Source organism: Naegleria lovaniensis, assembly GCF_003324165.1.
Source record: "Naegleria lovaniensis strain ATCC 30569 chromosome Unknown tig090, whole genome shotgun sequence".
NCBI classification, from domain to species: domain Eukaryota; phylum Heterolobosea; class Eutetramitea; order Acrasida; family Naegleriidae; genus Naegleria; species Naegleria lovaniensis.
In genome coordinates, this window is record NW_025407914.1 from 1 (window position 1) to 19,186 (window position 19,186).

At 37.1% G+C, this 19,186-nt stretch overlaps 10 protein-coding genes across 10 annotated transcripts; 6 read left to right on the forward strand and 4 right to left on the reverse strand.

Annotated features, from left to right (window-relative positions):
* Position 1: 1 nt before the first annotated feature.
* On the forward strand, positions 2-648 carry C9374_014706 (uncharacterized protein; the record flags this gene model as incomplete). Its single annotated transcript, XM_044690723.1, has 1 exon — positions 2-648. A coding segment is annotated over one exon (647 nt), but the record flags the coding sequence as incomplete, so codon positions are not given.
* Positions 649-788: 140 nt separating this feature from the next.
* C9374_014707 (uncharacterized protein) lies at positions 789-1,433 on the forward strand (the record flags this gene model as incomplete). The annotated part of the gene is made up of 1 exon (XM_044690724.1): positions 789-1,433. One exon carries the CDS (start codon positions 789-791, stop codon positions 1,431-1,433), a length of 645 nt encoding a protein of 214 aa, XP_044541508.1.
* A 414-nt stretch (positions 1,434-1,847) lies between these two features.
* Positions 1,848-2,801, reverse strand: C9374_014708 (uncharacterized protein; the record flags this gene model as incomplete). Its single annotated transcript, XM_044690726.1, has 2 exons — positions 1,848-2,125; positions 2,240-2,801. 2 exons carry the CDS (start codon positions 2,799-2,801, stop codon positions 1,848-1,850), a joined length of 840 nt encoding a protein of 279 aa, XP_044541509.1.
* Positions 2,802-4,088: 1,287 nt separating this feature from the next.
* C9374_014709 (uncharacterized protein) lies at positions 4,089-7,121 on the reverse strand (the record flags this gene model as incomplete). Its single annotated transcript, XM_044690727.1, has 1 exon — positions 4,089-7,121. One exon carries the CDS (start codon positions 7,119-7,121, stop codon positions 4,089-4,091), a length of 3,033 nt encoding a protein of 1,010 aa, XP_044541510.1.
* A 325-nt stretch (positions 7,122-7,446) lies between these two features.
* Positions 7,447-9,215, reverse strand: C9374_014710 (uncharacterized protein; the record flags this gene model as incomplete). Its single annotated transcript, XM_044690728.1, has 2 exons — positions 7,447-8,957; positions 9,044-9,215. The coding sequence occupies 2 exons, from the start codon at positions 9,213-9,215 to the stop codon at positions 7,447-7,449; spliced, it is 1,683 nt and encodes a 560-aa protein (XP_044541511.1).
* Positions 9,216-9,484: 269 nt separating this feature from the next.
* On the forward strand, positions 9,485-10,375 carry C9374_014711 (uncharacterized protein; the record flags this gene model as incomplete). The annotated part of the gene is made up of 1 exon (XM_044690729.1): positions 9,485-10,375. One exon carries the CDS (start codon positions 9,485-9,487, stop codon positions 10,373-10,375), a length of 891 nt encoding a protein of 296 aa, XP_044541512.1.
* A 126-nt stretch (positions 10,376-10,501) lies between these two features.
* On the forward strand, positions 10,502-11,314 carry C9374_014712 (uncharacterized protein; the record flags this gene model as incomplete). The annotated part of the gene is made up of 1 exon (XM_044690730.1): positions 10,502-11,314. The coding sequence occupies one exon, from the start codon at positions 10,502-10,504 to the stop codon at positions 11,312-11,314; it is 813 nt and encodes a 270-aa protein (XP_044541513.1).
* Positions 11,315-11,365: 51 nt separating this feature from the next.
* Positions 11,366-12,950, forward strand: C9374_014713 (uncharacterized protein; the record flags this gene model as incomplete). Its single annotated transcript, XM_044690731.1, has 2 exons — positions 11,366-12,338; positions 12,391-12,950. The coding sequence occupies 2 exons, from the start codon at positions 11,366-11,368 to the stop codon at positions 12,948-12,950; spliced, it is 1,533 nt and encodes a 510-aa protein (XP_044541514.1).
* Positions 12,951-13,496: 546 nt separating this feature from the next.
* C9374_014714 (uncharacterized protein) lies at positions 13,497-14,945 on the reverse strand (the record flags this gene model as incomplete). The annotated part of the gene is made up of 1 exon (XM_044690732.1): positions 13,497-14,945. One exon carries the CDS (start codon positions 14,943-14,945, stop codon positions 13,497-13,499), a length of 1,449 nt encoding a protein of 482 aa, XP_044541515.1.
* Positions 14,946-15,432: 487 nt separating this feature from the next.
* Positions 15,433-15,906, forward strand: C9374_014715 (uncharacterized protein; the record flags this gene model as incomplete). The annotated part of the gene is made up of 1 exon (XM_044690733.1): positions 15,433-15,906. The coding sequence occupies one exon, from the start codon at positions 15,433-15,435 to the stop codon at positions 15,904-15,906; it is 474 nt and encodes a 157-aa protein (XP_044541516.1).
* Between the last annotated feature and the right edge of the window lie 3,280 nt (positions 15,907-19,186).

The window sequence follows — 19,186 nt, forward strand, 5'->3', positions numbered from 1 at the left end:
GTTCAAAGCTCCACTACCGATGAAGTGGTAGACGTTCGAGCTGGTACCCAGTTTTCCTTATTTCTCACCAAGAAAGGGTTTTTATATTCGTGTGGTAAAAATTCCCATCAACAACAAGGAAAACCAAAATCATATGTATATATTATGGATATTATGAAAATTACGACGAAGGAATTTAATTACAATGCTTTCAAGATTAGCTCGATATGTTGTGGCACCAATTTTTCTTGCATTGTCACACAAAATGGAAAGGCCTTTACCACCATCAAGCCAGCACATACATCAGTTGGAGAAAATAAGGAGCACGGGTTCTTTGAGGTAGAATATTTCACAACGAATAACATTCACATTAAGAAGGCCTTTGCCACAATGAAGGGCCTAATTTTCCAAACCTCCAATGACACCTTGTTCTTTGCCGAGGTGAAAGAAGTTGTCAACAATTCGTCATCATTTGTAAAGGCATTGTCTATGGGACGGCCAAAGCTGATATTATTCGACAAGTACAACGTTTCCAAAAAGAAGATATTTTGCTCCCCTGATTCCGATACTTTCTTCATTATGAATCTCAGGTCCACCCATATGGAAGACTTTGTTTCAAACCTCAAATCTTCGACGTCCTTCTTTTCAGATTTGTCCTTCTCATGGTGAAGGTTGCAAATTTTTATGGATTTCTGTAAATTCAATTTTGACTTCAAGTTCATGTTCCTAATTTTAAAAATAACATAAAAAAATAGCTCAAAATCGAGACCGATCAGATTACAATTTACCAACACATTAGAAATACCATCATGAGATCATCTTGGAACGCTGTCGGAAAAGAATCCGTCTTGTTATCGGAACACATTTTCAAATCCGATCAAGGGAAACAATTCATTCTCCAGGTCCGTAAAGGAGATTTAACCATGGAGAAGGTTGATGCCATTGTCAATGCTGCCAACTGCCGTCTTCAACACATTTCAGGCCTTGCCGGAGCCATTGTCAAGAATGGAGGTAAATCCATTCAAATTGAATCAAACAATATCATCAAACAGTTAGGAAGAGAATTAGAGAATGGAGAAGTGGTTGAAACCTCGAACGGTGATTTACCTTGTAAAATAGTTTTCCATGCTGTGGGCCCAATTTGGTCAAGTTTTAAGAGCAAATCAACTCCTGTCGGAACTGAACAAGAAGATTTTGAATTGAGTATGTGTGTGGAAGCTTGCTTGACCAAAGCACTTGAAAAGGGATTGAACTCGTTAAGTATTCCTGCAATTTCGAGTGGAATTTTTGGATATCCAAAAGATCGATGTGCCAAAGTGTTGTTTAACACAGTAGAACAATTCTTTAAGGATTATAAGGATAAAATTCCAGTAGACCGAATGGAAGTGAGATTTACAAATTTTGATGACGAAACTTGTAATATTTTCTCGAACGAATTTAAGCGCAGATATTGAGTGACAGAGTGTTGTGACAAGACTTGAAAATTAAACGTCATGCATTTCATACTGTGTGGTGTATCTATTTTCCACTTTCTTTGATTGACAACAAAAGGAAGTACACGAGATGTTGAACGATTCCGAGGATTTATTCTTTTATGGTCATCTACCCTCTTATTTCATCATCCTTATCAACTCGGACCGAGCCTGTTGGATGCCTCAATAAAAACAGTTTTAAAAAGAGACGTACATTTTGCCAACATCTGTGTTCAAACGCCAACAATTTGAATTATCTTCCATCCTGTTATCTAACAGGAATAATCCATTCTTGCTCGAACACTTTCACAACCAACTCGAATCATTTGCTGGATTGATACACCTTTCACCTACCAGACTCACTTGACAGCCATGTCGCTCACTGCAAAACTGTTCTCAACGTGTGTCCGTGGTTTTAATCTTCTTTGGAGGAGGTTTTGTTGCTGGTATTCCTGGTGGATTACTTGTCATGGAGACAGATTGAATCATACCTCCACCTCCAATCTTTCTTTTAACGGAAGGATTGGCAGCAGACACTGGCTTAATATTTGTTGGAGCGTTCAGGCTGACAGTTGGCAAAGGAGTAGAACTAGACACAGACATATTTGTGGTGGGAGGAAGAATGGAAGAAGCCATTGGCTGTTGTTGCTGTTGTGGTGGTCTCTTTTTGCGCACTGTTATTGATTGAATTTGTATGCATATAGCACGTTTGACAAAGCAAGTAGATTGCCAAATAAGGTGTTAGTTATCGATAAGGATGTTCGTTGATCAATCTCAATAATACTTACATTGACGCTGTTTTTCTAGCAATTTGAGTAATTCATACTCACTATTATTTGGACAGTAGTAAAGAGGAGAACTGGGATTTGACCCATTGGAGAGGTTCGTTGAGGAGTGGACTGTGTGAATAGCGTTGGTAGAGCCATTGGTTGTTGTTGTTGTTCCAACGACATTGCTTTGTGGAGGAGACATGTTGTTATTTCCAATAACGCCACCACCTTTACCATTGGTTGGTGTTTGTGGTTGTGTTATCAGTGTTGTTGTTGCTGTTGTTGACGAGAGTGGGTTCGTACCGTTCTGATGATTGACACTTCCATTATTATTATTGTGGAGGGTCGTATTGCTGGCCGTGGGAGCATTGGTTGTTGTTTGCAACACAGGAGGTTGCTGTTGTAGTGAGGTGGAGGAGGATTCTACCACTATTCCTCCTCTATCACTCCCAGTACTCATCACTCCTGGAGAGGAGCTCTTATGGGAGGATGTCGGTGAGAAGGATCCGTTCTGCCGAGTTGCAAATAACAACTTGTCGTCCCGCTTGAGCAGGTCGAGGGCGTTCTTAAAGAAGTCCATCACTGGATGGTGCAAGTATGTTTTTGGGAGGATGGAACTTGAGTTTGCAATACAATAGGTTCAATCAATGTGGTGGGTAGTGAATGAATGAAACACACACGCTCTCGGAGAAGCAGCAGTTGGAAATGGTTGAGAGACCAGAGATGGGAGCAATGTGGCGCTTTACAAGCAAGCCTGGTGATGGCTTTTTTTTACGATCTATGGACGATGCTGAAGTTTGAAACCAAGCTGTGTGTGGTCCAGCGACTTGCGCGCTCGCTGAGGAAGAAGACTCACAAACAAAACAAGAGAATGTTTTGAGGAGGAGGAGAGCAAAGAGTGTTCAGACAGACTGGCTGTGTTTGCTTTCGGGGCTGAACGGTGTCTTGGATGGCTGCAATGATGAGCAGAACGGGAGCTGCAGCAGGATTATCAATGATCGTTGTTCGTTTGCACTGTACCGAAGTGGCAATGTGTTTCTGAAAGGAACAGAATATGAATCCTCTCTTCTCTTCAATGAAAGTTTGTACAACAACTCTCAAGAACAAATACACTACACTGTATTATGAACAGTTGGCCAATGAAGAAAAAAGCTCTTGCTCCTGATGGAGGGTGTTTGCGGTATGGCTTCAACGCTTGTGGATTCAAGCGATAGGGTATGATTGGTTTTTTTTGGATTGGTCCTTTGCTGCTTCATTGATTGTGCTCTCTTGTTGGGCAAGTCTTTAGACAAGAAAACAACTTTTGTTTGAAGAGGAGTGCTTTTGTCATTGAAATAAATTGATATCAAGCGAGCGCAGCAGGAACTGTAAGTGATAAATTTAACACCATGTTTTAAACAGCATCAATTCTGGCCATACACAATTGTGTTCCATTCAAAAAGAGGTCACGAGGAGATTATGATATTTCCAAGAGACGTTGCTCGACAACACGTCGCTGCGTGATTAAAAATCAATCTCACTTCAAGTTGTGAATTTTCATTTCGCGAAAACTCCCATGACTGCGAATCCTCCTTCACATTTACCCTCAAAGCTTTTGCAGGGAGGGTGAGCCAGATAGAAAAAGCTTCGTAGGCAACCAGCCTATACCCAACCATTCTTGGCGACGTTGACGAACTCAAGTGTCATCACGAAAATAAACATCTCCAACCAAAAAAAATGCCTACAGCAAACAAAACGTTCTGGCAGAAGCTGAGTGATCAACACAACCACATCAGCAAGTTTCTTCACTTCAACAAAACAACACGCAAACCAGAGTAGGAAACAGAGAAAACAATTCATCGAACTGAACAAACCATCAGTGGAATTCCTAGTCGTCTATTGTTGTACATTCTGCTTTTCCGATGGCCTTCACAATTTCTTGATCGTTCCCAAACTTCGACAACAGCAAATCATACAACATAAGCACATCCACAACGGCATTATGTGCTATTCCGGGAAGAGAGCCACATACTTTTTCTCTAAAGTGGTTTTCTAATCCCTTTTTTCCAAGCAAGTTTTTTTGCATAGTAGAACAATAGTAAATTGTTGATCGGAGTTTAAGTGGTGCAATTGCAGCACTAAAGAAAGCCTTGTCCAAACCAGTTGAATGAACCAACAACATCACATCAGCAGTGTCATTCCTAGTCAAATAATTACAAATTTTAGGAATCATGTTTTGCAATGTTTCACTTTCATCCAAAATCTGAAATTTAGTTTCGTGCATTTGTAATGCAATAGAACTCCACACACCACTAGGGGATACAAATATGGAATGTAATTCATTACTAAATAATGATAACATTGCAAATTGAATTATGGAGTTGCATTTTGGAGAAAATCCTGTTGTTTCTAAATCTAGCACAAAGAAGTTCAATGGTCGTCTTGTCTCTTGATTGATACTGTGAGGCGTGGGAATTGATTTAAGAGGTGCAAAATTATATTGAATAGTCAACCTGTTTTTGAATTTTGAAATCAGGTAAGGTGGTTTGTGTTGTACAATAATATTCTCATTGTTTTTGCAACTTTGTTTCCTAAAAGCAACATCTTTTTCTAATTGAGCAGAAAATTGCAAACATTCTAATTGAGCAACTGTTGCTTCTGCTTCTTCGTCTGAAAATTGATGTTTAGCTTTCAAATGATTTGTAAAAGACCCTTTGATAATATATGGTTTTTGTTTTTTACATCCAGAAACAGGGCAGCATAAATATATACATTTAGGAGCACACACTTCAGCCCTCAACGTAGTTTTTCTTGAGTAAGTGGCTACGTTTTGATTAATAATTTGTAATTCTTTGCAAGTTTTTTTCTTGACATTTCTATCAAGTACAATTCGACCAGGAAGAGTTGGTAAAATCTTGATAACCAATTTCATACCAAAATAATGATCAGTTAATGGAATATCTGGGAGTGAGAACCCACGAACATCGTCAGTGGAATGTAATATTAAAAATATATAGAATGAAAATAGTGCGCTTTGGCAAAATTGTTTGGTTGTTGGCTTGGGAAACATTCCTCGAATTATTGAAAAGAGTAGCTCTTCATAATTTGTTGTAATGCAACTGGGTTTGAAATTTGGAAACCGAGACGCTAATGCAAGAAATCCTTCAAGTGTGTGAACACATATTTTCTTCGTTTTTTTGGGATAATTGGGTAATTTTTCGAAAATTGTTTTGCTTTCACTCAAAATATCAATTATATCCGGACTGTTATCATTAATGCAGTCATAAATATCACGAATTAATTCAAGGTAACCAGCAACACTATTTGCCTCTATAGTGCCAATTTTACGTAATTCTTGCAATACAGGTCGTTCTGTTAAATTTAGACATGATTTCAAATTCATAATATCCGTAGGATCAACTTCTTCTCTGTCGAGTAATCGATACAATGTCCTATGTTGTATCATGTAATAAATTATGGTCTGCATTGAGATTTTCTCGTGCAATATTGTTCCATTAAATAATACATTTCGTTGATTTTTGAAATTGTGAACGTAATCATTGACGAAAATGAAGTCTTTGTGTTTTTTTCTAACAATTGTTTGCACAGCATGTGCATCAATTTCTGCATCAGAACATCCACACACAATTGTTACAGATTCTTGGAGCAACTCTTTGAAATAAAGTATTTTGCTAGTGACAAATTCAAGTACGTCTGTTTCAGAACTAACTCCAAACCAACCCAGCGGTAAATGCCATGAATTATCGATGGCATTAATAGAAAATAAAATCATTTGGTCTATTAGATGTTTAACACCAAATTGTTTCACGTCTTCAACAGTGTAACAATATTTTTCACTTCCAACAATTTGATCTCCCAAAACATCAAAATGTTTAAACACTTTCATTCCATCAAACGAGATACATGTATCTTTACAAGAGTCAGGCAGTAACATGTTCTTTAGGGTAAGTGTGATGTCGGGAATCATACCATAACAACCAGCAGGTGTCCATTGTTTAACAGTATTCCAACTTGGTATAATTAGATTATATTTTAAATGATTAAAATTATTCCGTTCAATATTTTGATTGCGCTCTCCTCCCATTCTGATGAAAAATTGTTTTCCACAATAATATTTCATCACAACCCAATATCTTCTTTCAACCTCTGAATATTTGTGATGAAATGGATTCTTTGCATAATTTTGCAACTGATTGAATATAAAGGATCCAAAAAATGTCTCTAAGAATGGAGTAAAGCTTGACCTTGGAACCTTCAAAGCTTGTGTATCACGGTGTTCATTGTTCGTAATTTGTTTGTTGTTGTATTGTGTCGACAATGCTTCATTGTATGAAGTTTGAGCTTTTCTAAACACTGTTAAAAGTTTGTGTTCATCTTGGCTGACTGGTATAAATGGCACAAGTTTACACAATAACTCATACATCAATAATGGAAATGATATTAATTGCTTGGGTTGTGGTAAAATTCCTTTCAATAGCATTTCAAATATATCATGCCTATTTTCCATGATTGAAACTAGGTGTTTTTCCAATTCACTACATTGACGACACTGATTTTGAAAAATACTACAATATTTTGAACAACATGCTGATTCTAAGGTGAGTTCGTCTCGAATAACGCCAATTATGTCATAATCGCAATTATAAATTTGTTTTCCTGTTAATAATTTAGAATAATTGTTCCGATTTATACCTCTGCAAACGTATTTCAGTTCGGAATAGCACTCTTCATAACTAACATTAGTAGCTGGTGTAATATTTTCAACCATGAACGGTTGATCTTCAAAATAAACTCTTTTCTTTACTGACGGCATTATTGAAGCAGTTGAACGAATATCGGGAGCATTGTGGTTGTGTTGATCACTCAGCTTCTGCCAGAACGTTTTGTTTGCTGTAGGCATTTTTTTTGGTTGGAGATGTTTATTTTCGTGATGACACTTGAGTTCGTCAACGTCGCCAAGAATGGTTGGGTATAGGCTGGTTGCCTACGCTTTGGCTCACCCTCCCTGAACTCAAAACAATTGGAGATCAGTATCAAAAGACAAAGTATTCCTATTGCATCTCGAAATTTCCTCAGGTGAACCAATTTTTTAAACCGCCTTGCTTTATTTATGGCTAAACGTTGTGGGATTAAGAAGGGTCTTGAGAGAAACCGAAGAAGGTTTTACAAGAGTGGACCAAAGCAACCAATTCCATGAAATGATGTTCAAAGTGACTTCAAACCTCCTAATATTGGGTTACGTTGAGCTTGAGTTGAGTATTCTGAGGGAGAATGGTTGCTCTTTTCACATTCTTGGTGGCTCCAATCAATTTCACATACTCAATATACATGTCTCCCTTCTCACCTTCAAGCAATGCCATGGTTTGTTTGATTTGAGCCAATTCCAATTCATATTTGGCCTTTTTGAGCAAGGCTACACTGTCGTGTTCTGCCTTTTCTCTCTCAACTTGCGCTTTGCCTTCAATTTTAGCTTGTTCAATCTTTTCTTTCATGGTATTGCTGTTTTTGATTTGGATGAGGTCCTTACGTAGACGGGCAAACTCAATTTCGGATTGAATTTGTTCCTTCTCTGCCAAAGTTTTAGCATTCTCTTGCAACTTGGAGCACATGATATTCATTGAGCTCTTAATGGAGTTGTCCAAGAGTTGAGCAATTTCTGGATCTACGGGTCTCAACTCTTTCACATCTACCGCATACACAAGGAATGAGAATTCTCTGAACAATCTTCCATGAATGTTAGTGCTTGAACCATCATCAAACTTGATTTCATAGTCCTTGAACAAGTTTTTACGTAAAATATCAGAGGCGCCCTTGTGGAAGGATTCAAAGTCATGACTTGATGCGAGCTCTCTAATACGAGATCGCAACGATTGGCATGAATACCCAACAAAGTCACCAGAAAACAACTTTTCATATTCCTCATTCGATGGTTTTTCTGAAGTAATAAATTGCCACTTGTAGGTCAGTTCCATATCTAAGACTGCATTGTCTTTTGTACGAACTTGGAATCGATCGGTCATAAAGTCAGGTCCCTTATTAATCAGTGCAATTGTGACGGCGTTTTCAACTTTTGGACATCCACCAGAAATCGATAGAGTTCTTAGACCTTCCGAACAATCAAGAATCATCGATTTAGGACCTTCGTAGAATCTTTCGATACCTGCCTTGTAATCAATGATGCACACCACTTCATTCTTTTGAATTTGAATATGATAGGCATTGTAAGAAGGGGTATAGGGCAATTCCAAAGCGTCATATTCCTTATTGGTGAGCTTCTTATAATACAACTCTTCATTCACTTCCAAATAGTAGGAGAGTGGTCCTTTCACTGTCTTCAACTCGGAAGTCAACGTGTTGCGAACATAAATGGCTTCATTCTCTCCAATATTGATGGCTGTTTGGACTCCACCGACTCTTTCTTCATTGGTATTGGCATAATAGATAGCTGGACCAATAAGACGTCTCATCTCTCCAGCCTTAAAAGTTTGTCGGATCATTTGACTCGCATCCAAGCTGGATGGAACCTCAATCTCATGATCCTTTAAGGCTTGAAGGATAATGTATTCATTCTTATTGAGAATGTCGGCATCCTTTACATAGCCATCCATCAACACTTCACCAGGGAATAAAGAGAAAGTTGCAGGTCCAATACGAATATCTTTTTGGCCATGATGGGTGGTTCTAGTCGTTGGATTAAAAGGGTTGAGAATAACTGCGTATTGTCGTTCTCTCACGACTGGGTTGATCATGTATGAAAATCGATGATATCCAATGAGAGATCAAAATTAGTTGAACTTCATCGCGATCAAAATGAATACCTACTGATCTTTGTTTGAACGCCCGACTTATCAATGCTCTTATTGGCAGGAAGATAGAATCGAGTGGGTCCTTCCACCAACTCGGCACTACCATTCTCATTATTGATAATGTGGACGAACTGATCCGAATACAAAATAATTGGTGCTTCAGGAGAGGACGATGATTTCTTGGACATTTTGAAATCAATGCTTTTTTTTGTGTTGTGATGAACTTGGAGAGAGTTTCAAATTTGTCGATTAGTCATGTTCGTTGGGTGAAAATGTGAGAACAAATTGTGAATTTTAATGCATGTAGCTTGCTTTTCTGTTCTTCTCAAATGTGTTATTCGCTCTTCAAAATACACCTGGTCAAACGGTTTTAAAAAACTTGCCCTAGAAATTAATTTGAAGTGGCACGTATTAATGTTTGTAACGAGGTTACAAGAAGTCAATCCGTTTAAAAAAAATGGCTTTACAACATTCTGACCACTGTGATGAGATGAATCCAAAAGGCTTTTCATTTACTGAAATCTGTTCCCATACTTTTAATATTACTGATCCAAAACAATATATGAGCAAAGTGGGCATTGGAATTCTTGCGTGTCGGAATGAATTTATCCGTTTCCTTGCTTCTCAAATTGATATTCATGATATGAGCAATAATAATTATGAGTTGATCAAAACGTTTAAATATCCTTTTGATCAGTTTGTCTGTACATACAGTTTTGGAGTTACATATTGCGAAAAAGATCATTCATGTCTATTAACGAATCTGGGAGTTAACGAATACAGAAAACGCCTAATCAAAATGAGCTTGAGTGATGGATCTGTGAAATGGAGCACATTACTAAACAATGAGAGTGATGTAACTCCACACTTTCTTACTCCTGTCATTGATAGTAGAGGAATTATCTTTTTAGGCGACACAAATTCTCAACAAATTTATGTGATTTGCTGTGATAGTGGTCAAGTTCTGGAAAAGATTGGAGATGGTTGTAGAAAGCAATTTGCAAGCTCAGTCAAACAGTTCACATATTTGTCTTTGGACAGGAACGATTGTTTACTTGCTTATTGTGTTGGAACGAACGACGTTCCTATTCTCAAGATTTTCTCACGAAATTTGCAACTTGTGAAAACCATCCAACTTGATGTGTATTTGATTGGACCCACGATTTGGGATCCTATTTCAAGTGGTTATTTATTGCGTGGATTTGATAAGATTTATTTTGCTTCCAGAGATTTCAACATCCTTGCCCAACAAGCACTGGAAAACATTCAATATTCATATTTTGCAATTTCAAATGGAGTGTTGTTTGTATTTGAGGCACATAATAACAAATTGACCTGTTACAAGTAATGCTTTTGAACTTGCAACATTTATTCGCTTCAGAAGCAGAATCAAAGGTCACAAGCAAGTTTGAAATTTCAAAACTTTGAATGGAGCGAATAGTCCAGTAAACTTTGCTCGTTTTTTGCAAAAAAAATGAAAAGAACCCTTTTTGAAGCCGAACCTCCAAAAAAATCCAATGAATCCCCACAAAGCCTTTCATCATCGGAACAGCAAGACATGCAATCAATGGCCACTAAAAAGATGAAATTCACAAATATTACTTTGAATCATGACGAAGATGATCATCCAGTGATGGTTACAATGATTGATCATGAAATGAATTTTCCAAATGGTCATTCCATATTTGAATTACTCAAACAAAAGATGAGAAGAAAACCATTATTACAACTCGATATTGTAAGCTCGGATGAAGCCGTCCGTACAATCGCAAGCAAGGATGCAAGCCGAAATAATACCATCTTAGCATACTCGAATATTAAGGACATGAAGGCTATTCATCTCCTTCATTATGATCATGAACAGGTGTTACTTGTTTCAGATGTTGAGAACAAACGCTTTCTTGCGTTTAATAGTTGTTTTGAATTGAAACTTGAAATTTCAACGAGACCCTATGCGCCGGTTCGATTTTGCATTCATAATCTTGATATTCGTAAAGAAGACAAGACCAATGCTGAATCTTCTGATTGCAAGCAATTCATCATTTTCACTACAGATGAAAAACAACAAAAACTTGTAAAAATTCCACTGAGGGGACCATGGCCTTGTGATGTTCCGTCATGGATACAAAGCATGAGTAGCAAAGCTGCAGAGCTAGCCATATCTCACCGGCTCAATTGCCTGTTCGTTGCTTCTTCTGATTATGCAACCATTATCATGCGTGATATCCACAAAGGGATACAGTTTCGTAGTATTGATCTCTTAACCATCAACCTTGATCCCCCTTGATTGTTGTGCATGATGGATGAGAAGGAGACGCTCTTAGTGAGCTATCACAACATGTTACTCAAGATAGATTTTTCCAATGTCAACATTCAAGAATTGATAACATCAAATTTTGACACTGTTGAGATTGCATTTAAAATTGACAGGTTACCAGACGGCTATTACAAATCACATAATCAATGTTGCATGCAATTAGTGAGTTTACAAAACAGTGCAGTTGCACAATGTCGAGATTTATTGTTCATTACGAACCTGTCGGATGGTTGTATTGATATCTTCAATGTGCATAACATGGAATTGTTGGTGACAGTATATCCAGATTATTTTGAGGAGAGCGAGGGGAAATTGTGTTGCTTTATTCCAAAATCTACTGTTGCAAGTCCAACTAACCATCTTGGACAGAATGAGCGTGGTTACATGGACAGTCTATATGTGTGTGGTTGTGATTTTATAGAACAATTGACTTTTGATATTGAATCGATGAGCTATATTGATTGTCCTTTTAATGATCGTATAAGAAATATCTTGACGAACAAATTAGGAGCGGCAATGCCTCGTGTGGTTCAAAAGCAATCTGATCTACCAAATTGTATCAAAGTATTGACTGGAATAACTTGGAGTGACAAGTACGAGCTGCAATTAGATTTATGGCAGAGTGAAGAGAGTGAAAAATCATTGACAGCGTGTATTGAAAACACTACTTCAACTTATGGACATGTTTTCTCTAAATTGGATCAAGTAATGAGTTTTACAGACCGACCAAATCTTGTAAGCGAATGGAAAGTTATTGAAGAAAGAGAGAACGATTATGAGGATACGTTATTGTATGAGTGGTGTAGGGAATTTGAGGACGAAAACCCAGTTTTTATTTGTGTAGAACCAAAGTTTTATGTTGCTGTGAAACTCCAGAAGTTCGAGAATATGAGCAAAGCAGTGGAGGTTGTGAAGGAGATTTTCCTCTTTATATTTGCACTGTCAACAATCCAGAATTTATTTTCAGCATGTCCTTTCTCCAGTTTCTTGAAAGGTAAGTTTCCAATTCGAATTATGTTGTTTAATGACACCACCAATGGAATCAGACTCTCTGTTGCTTGCACAGTTTCTAACAAGCCAGAATATGGAGCATCTACTCTATTTGGAAAATTTACGATCAATTTTAATATATTATGGAAATTTATTGAAAATTGGCTCATGTGTTGATTCCAAGACTCGAGAACTCAATTCGCAAATTCTATCTGATTGTTATACGAAATTATGTAAGGGCGAACGACCTTCCAATCCATTCTTCCAGAAGAACTTATTGCCATCGACTATCTTGCCATTAATCCAGAAGTTTACGCTTGAAACTTCGAACAATATTTCTAAAAAAGAGAAATCTCTCCTTTTAGGAATGAGTGGAAAATTTCAATTCAAGCCGATCTCTACTGGTCAGGCCACGTTTATCAGCAGGTCTGAACCAAAAGAAACAATGAAGGTTGTTATCGAAATTGATGGTGTCCAATATGACAAGAGAGATTTATTGGTCATGTATTATTATTCGTGCAGAAATGCTGAACCTAAGGGTATTTTATTGACCGAAGGACAATATTTTTCGTATGACAGACACTCATTGTACAGGCCATATTCAAGTGGATTTTAAATTCATACCGTTTGAATTGGCAACAGGTGTGACATTGTTCGATTTACCTCCCACAGTTTCTCAGTGCTGCTACAAACATTACTAATGGTGTCTGGACTACAAATTTCATCAGAGACATTTAATTCTAAGAATTCATTCATTGGAGAAACTCATTTGCTATACAAGCTTTCAAATAAGAATCTGAAATCACTCTATGGATAAGCATCAAAGGAGTTTCCTTCTCTTCGTTTTCAACATGCAATAATTTTACATTCTTTCGAATCAGAGTCATCAATAGAGATCCACTCACGTCATAATTACCCTGTACGCTACCTAAATACAGGTGCAAAATATTGTCTCCTTGTTCGGTCACCCCAAGACTATCAAATTGTTCTGAGCTCATTTTCTTAATTGCTCTTTGCAATAAAAATCCACCATATGCTCTTCCATGATGGAATACAAGAGCAAGAAGAGGAATGGTCGATAGGGATGATTCTTTCTTCGCAACAAGCTGAGAATAAGAATGGTATTTGATTTCACATTTCACACGCCTACATAAAACATTCGTCAATACTTCTTCTCGATGTAAGAGTAAATAGGACAAAATGGTAGTAATGATGGATGTTGTGTTTTGTGCATGGCAATGTAAAATGAGTGAATAAATCCATCGACATTCATCGTGTCATAATATGTTTTCAATGCATGTTCCAAAAATTGTTGTTGCCTCTGTTCTGAAAGAAATGAAACCATAACGTAAATAAACGCATCGTGTTGAGCCCAACAATTCCAACCATAGCTCAATAAAAGCAGCAGAATAGATTCTGGTTTTTGAACATTGGGAATTGTTAAGAGTCTTCCACCTTGATATTCATTGCATAAATACACTGCAAATTGTGCGATACATTGCAGAGCATGAGTAGAAGAATTTAACTGGAGGAACAAGTCCAACTGTTCACAAGGAAATTGTAACTTTTTGATCAAATAGGCCATAAAGTCCATTGCAGCTTTGACTCCTTTTTGAGCTGCAGCTTTTTGTAGCAGTAAGGTAACATTCCCGCTTTCATTACGTGTCAATTGGCTAATTTTTTCCAATAATTTCATCGCAACTCTTGATTCGAGTTGTGTTTGAAAATACTCAATAAGATGGCCAGCATTTTTGGTTTCAATTTTTTTTTGCTTAATAGAAGCAGCATCTTCCATGTTCTCAGATCTCGATATTGGAAATTCATCTCTATCTGTTGTCACCTTATATTTTGTGAACTTCTCTAGGCCCGTCAATTGGTATTTTTGACCGTATATTCCGGTATTGATCATTACTATTTCCTTCAAAGAAGAATTCCACAATCTCATGGCCGCATTGCAACTCCAAACGACTAATTTTCGCAATGTTTTCAAACCAGAAAATAACTTGGATGGAATTTCACGATTCGCCGTTGTGAATAATAACACGCATTTCAGTGTAGTATTTTCTCCAATGAAAGAAGAGCACACAGAATCTGAAATATTAATATTCTTTGTCGATGGCTCTTGTTGCTCCTCCTCAGAGTATAACTGTAATTGGACCACGTTCTTCAATTCATCTCTTCCATGTATGTATCTACTAGTAATATCAAAAGCTGGTGTCAAAAGGGATTGATCCTCATGAATAGGAGTTTTATGTCTTGAATTCAAATAGCTCCCTGACGTACAGTAAATGTCCTCTGGAGGACTAGAATCGTGTCCTTCTGTTGATGACCAATAAATTGATTGTGCAAGATACTGAGCCTCTTCATCGTCACTCGAAGGAGATACAGGGAAGGTTGTACTATGTGATGTTGTTGAGGACGAATCAGGTGGTGCAACAGCATTTAATGGCCGTGGAAAGTTCATTCCAAGAACAGGTTCTGCAAGATTGTTCTGTGGAGGTTGAAATTGAGCAAGACTATTTGGAAATGTTGAAGAATTCTCATTGTTCAGATTCTGTCTATTATTGTAATAACTTAACACGGACATAGGTGGAGGGACGGGGGAGGGCATGGGGAAATTTGGATCATTGGGAATATGAAACCGTGATCTCTTAATGTCTTTTCGAAATTTTCCAATTCGCAAGATTTTTTACCACCGTTCGTCATCATGGAAGATGTTGACTGGGTCTGTTCAGGGCTTTTCAGTCAACCCCCACTATTTTACCAGAGTGTTCAATCAAATTTCTTTGATAATTTGGAAACCCTTCCCGAACGTCACAGTTGATGAAACATTGATACAATTCACGGGCAGATTTAAATTTAAACAACACATCAAAGGAAAACCTGAAGACACTGGTATTAAGTTTTATATGATGGCCGACGACTTGTGGTTCGTGATAAGGTTGTGGCCTTACACAGGTCATCAACCACAAGTTCATATCTTAGTGATGGATTTTGTTTCCTTCTTACCTTCTCATGAGTACAATATTTGCACTGATTCCTACTTTGGCCACCACAAGACGGCCCTACTATTGAATTACCACAAATTCCGGTTTACGATGATTTGTCCCAAAAACAGATTAGAAGAAGAATGCAAAAACTTACTCTCAAGGTATACATTATCAAAAGGTGAATGGATTGGTGTCACTAATGGAGATTATGTCGCAATTCATTACAAAGACAAAAAACAAATTACTTTTCTTTCCAACATGGTTACTTTGAAGAAAAGCAAGAACAAGAAGAAAGGAGCTCCTAAAGTAAAAGAGCTCTATGAGAAGAAGCATGTGAACGTAGATGTGGCTGATAGATATGCACATATGTATCCCAATTGCCATCGGGTCAACAAGTGGACTCAAGCAGCATGGATGGGAATTTTCCGAATTGTACTCGCAAATTCATGGATTTTCTATAAGAAAGCCAAAAACACTGATATTGATTACAAATCATTCCTGATGAGAGTGGCTGTCGGATTTGCCCAAAAAGCAGGTGCTGATCTTGATGATGAAGGAAAAAACTATATGATGTTCATATGATTCAAAGAGTGCATGATCGTCATGGCCATCATTGCCATCATTGCAATAAGTATCCAACACACACAAAGTGCTCACAATGTGATGAGTGGATTCCTCTCAGTAGGATTTTTAAAAAGATTCAATATAACAATATATAATTTGTTTTTAATATCAATTAGTCCCACGCAGAGAGGAAGGAGGTATTAAGCGAAAGATTTCTTGTTGTTATAGTGGATATCGAGATAACCCCTATTTTTGTACTAAAAAATCAGGTCCTGTGGTGGTTGACCATCCTCAAAAATTATCGTTGAATGATCAAAACTTGAATATTTCCATCAATTAAGATATAAGGAAGTAAGGCGCTGCTGTTTCGTTCGAGTTGAATGTGAAAATAGTTAAATATTTTGTGCGTCCAAGTTGGTGATATGTAACTCTTGAAGTTGGTCGTAATTCAAATATGGACGAGCAAAAGTCGGTATTTCCTCGAAATTGGATACCGTTAACGTTGATTGAAGAGTCGTTTCGTGATATGTTGGCCTTGTACAGCTTCCATGGTTGATCTCCAAAGTATTGTTGCTGTGAACCACTCTCAAATCAATCATAATTCAATGATGCTGTTTTCATTCAGGATGAAACATTGAATTATCGTTGTTGAGTCCTATCCCGAAACATGGTTATGGAATCTTTATGCGAATGTGTCTATTGAAATTGAGTTTTTATTGGTAGTTGTGAGTGGTGAGTTGCTATTGTTCTACATTATCATCGTAAAATGTTTACCACATGAGATGAACATTATTGAATTGATTTAATTGAGAGAGGGAGGTGTGTTCTTGTTTTTTGGTGTTTGGTTTCATTCAATGAAAAGGCATGTAGTGATCATATTGAGATTGGTTCAAAATATTGCCCCTGCTAGTGTTGCAAACCCAACAATGAATCACAGCAAACAAATGCAATACAACAAGGTCACTTCTTGCAATGAATCATACAACAGATGTGAGCGCTCCACCAACTCAATACTGATGACAAAAGAATAAACACTCAGTGATAAAGTACATCTATCAGAGTTAGAATCTCATGACATATTGATGAATGTATCATTAAACATTGAAGGGTTTTGGGTTTGGATAGGTGCCCAGCTTGACTTTGAATCTTAATTTTTCGACATGCTTAATCATTGGATTTTTAATTTTTATGAAATCGTCGGGGATGGAGGTATATCTATGTGTTGATATGACTTTCATCCATTAATTATGGGTAATTATTGAACTGTACTCGCTTAAAGTAGACCTCTCTTGCATGGTCGGGTTTTTCGTCATCTTTGATGTTGAGCTTGATCCAAGCATTTCATTCGATAGATTTTGAAGAGTAGTACATTCGTGCTAGCGACATCATTGGATAGTGAGCTAAGTTGGTTGAGTAGTTCAACAAATGGTGACAGGTGTTAAATTTTTGATAGAATTTAAGCGACACCATTTTTGTAGATCTCATGAAAATAATGGGGGTCATGATAGAGCATTCGATCAGGTTTAGGGCAGTTTTCGAGAAAATCAAGTTTGAAGGAGTTTCATCGAGTTCAAAAATGACATGAAAATTTTTCAAAAAAAAATTAAAAAAAAATGAAGCCAAAACTCCCTGCATTTTTGACAGGATCATCATCAACATCGGGTCATGTTTCCGTTCATCATCATGTCATATTCATATTGATCACATCAAATGTGCACATCATGGTCAACATTCATCAGGAATATTTTGTGTGTATGAATACACATGGAAATGATAATCATCAAATAGTAGCGGTTAGAATTGTAGTGAACTGCTTCCGTTGGATATGATGATCATGGAATGAATCTGATGATCGGAATGTTGTTACAGTGATCAGAAACCATAGAATTGATCGTTGATTCAGTTCAAAGTGATGGTCATTTCATGATTTGGTGTGATGTGAAGTGTGATGGTGGCTCTATGGTAGTGCTGAAAAGTACGATCGAGACAAGTACTTCACAGAACTACATGAAAATGATATGGATGGATGTTCTGATCATTCAAACAACAAATCATCAGTTTTATTCATTGACATGATTTTTTCATTGAATGGGAGCACTTCGCTTTTCTCTGAAAACATCATTTCTTGAGGCAGGGTACAGTTCTCCTCTCTTGTTGATGTCATTCATTCTATCATCATGACACGTTATGATCATCATTGTAGAAGTGTTTCATGTGATTGTGAGTGGTTGAATGTGATCATGATGAATTGTTGTTGGTATGTATTGTTGTATGATTGAATGATCATTTTATAACAATTCAGTGATTCAGTTTTTTGATAAACCGAAGATTGCAATGTTGTATAATACGTTGTGAAGAGTATTTCTATGACTGTTGATGATGGATATGATCATTAATGGCGGAGTATCATGATGAAGGTTGTGGTGATGTGATACCATGTCCTTCAGAGAGTGAGCGTGTCATGAACAATACATATCAACATGTTCGTCATGATGAATGAGACACATTCATGTTGGTTTCGCTCGCTGACTCATCAACTTGTGGAAGTGGTGTCTCACTCTTTCAATTCATTTTTCTTTTTCACGTGATATTACAATAATGAATAATTTCAAGAATATCACAGTGATTTTTTATGATTGTGCACACTAGGATACTGTTATTTTGAAATTTGTGGAACTTATCTATAATAGTTGATTTTGTTATGAGACACCTGAGAAGTGAAGAAAATGATTATTAATTAATTTTTGAAGAGTTGTCAGGAGAGTGATGTAGATAGTTTTTTATGGTTGCTGAGATGGTGTACAACACATTGACATTAATTGTTGTATTTGTTCATGTCTAGAATGTATTGTTGTTGAGCACCTGAGAAGATTTTGTCATGAAGTGCATTACAATGTGAGACATGGTTGTTTTCTTGAATAGTTGCAATCATCCATGTGTTGATATTGTTCCATTGTGTTATTATTGATGTTGTGGAGTGTTGTGATTCATTGTGTGATGGAAGGATTCACTCATGTCACATTTGACACTCTTTCATGGATAGCCTGTGTTGATTCATGATGGCTATGTTGAAAATAAAGAATTAATTCAGTGATTTTCATGATCAGTGCATGTGAAATGTATGGTGTATGTGGTTGGTATGCGTCAATGTTCATGTCATCTTGATTTTGAATTTTGTCTGGATTTACTGACCCTATACTTCCGCATTTAGAATTTATCCAAAAAAATGTTGTTGTGACTGATCAGTGTTGTTTGGTGTTGTGATGACGGAATCATGATTGAAATCATTTGTAGTGAT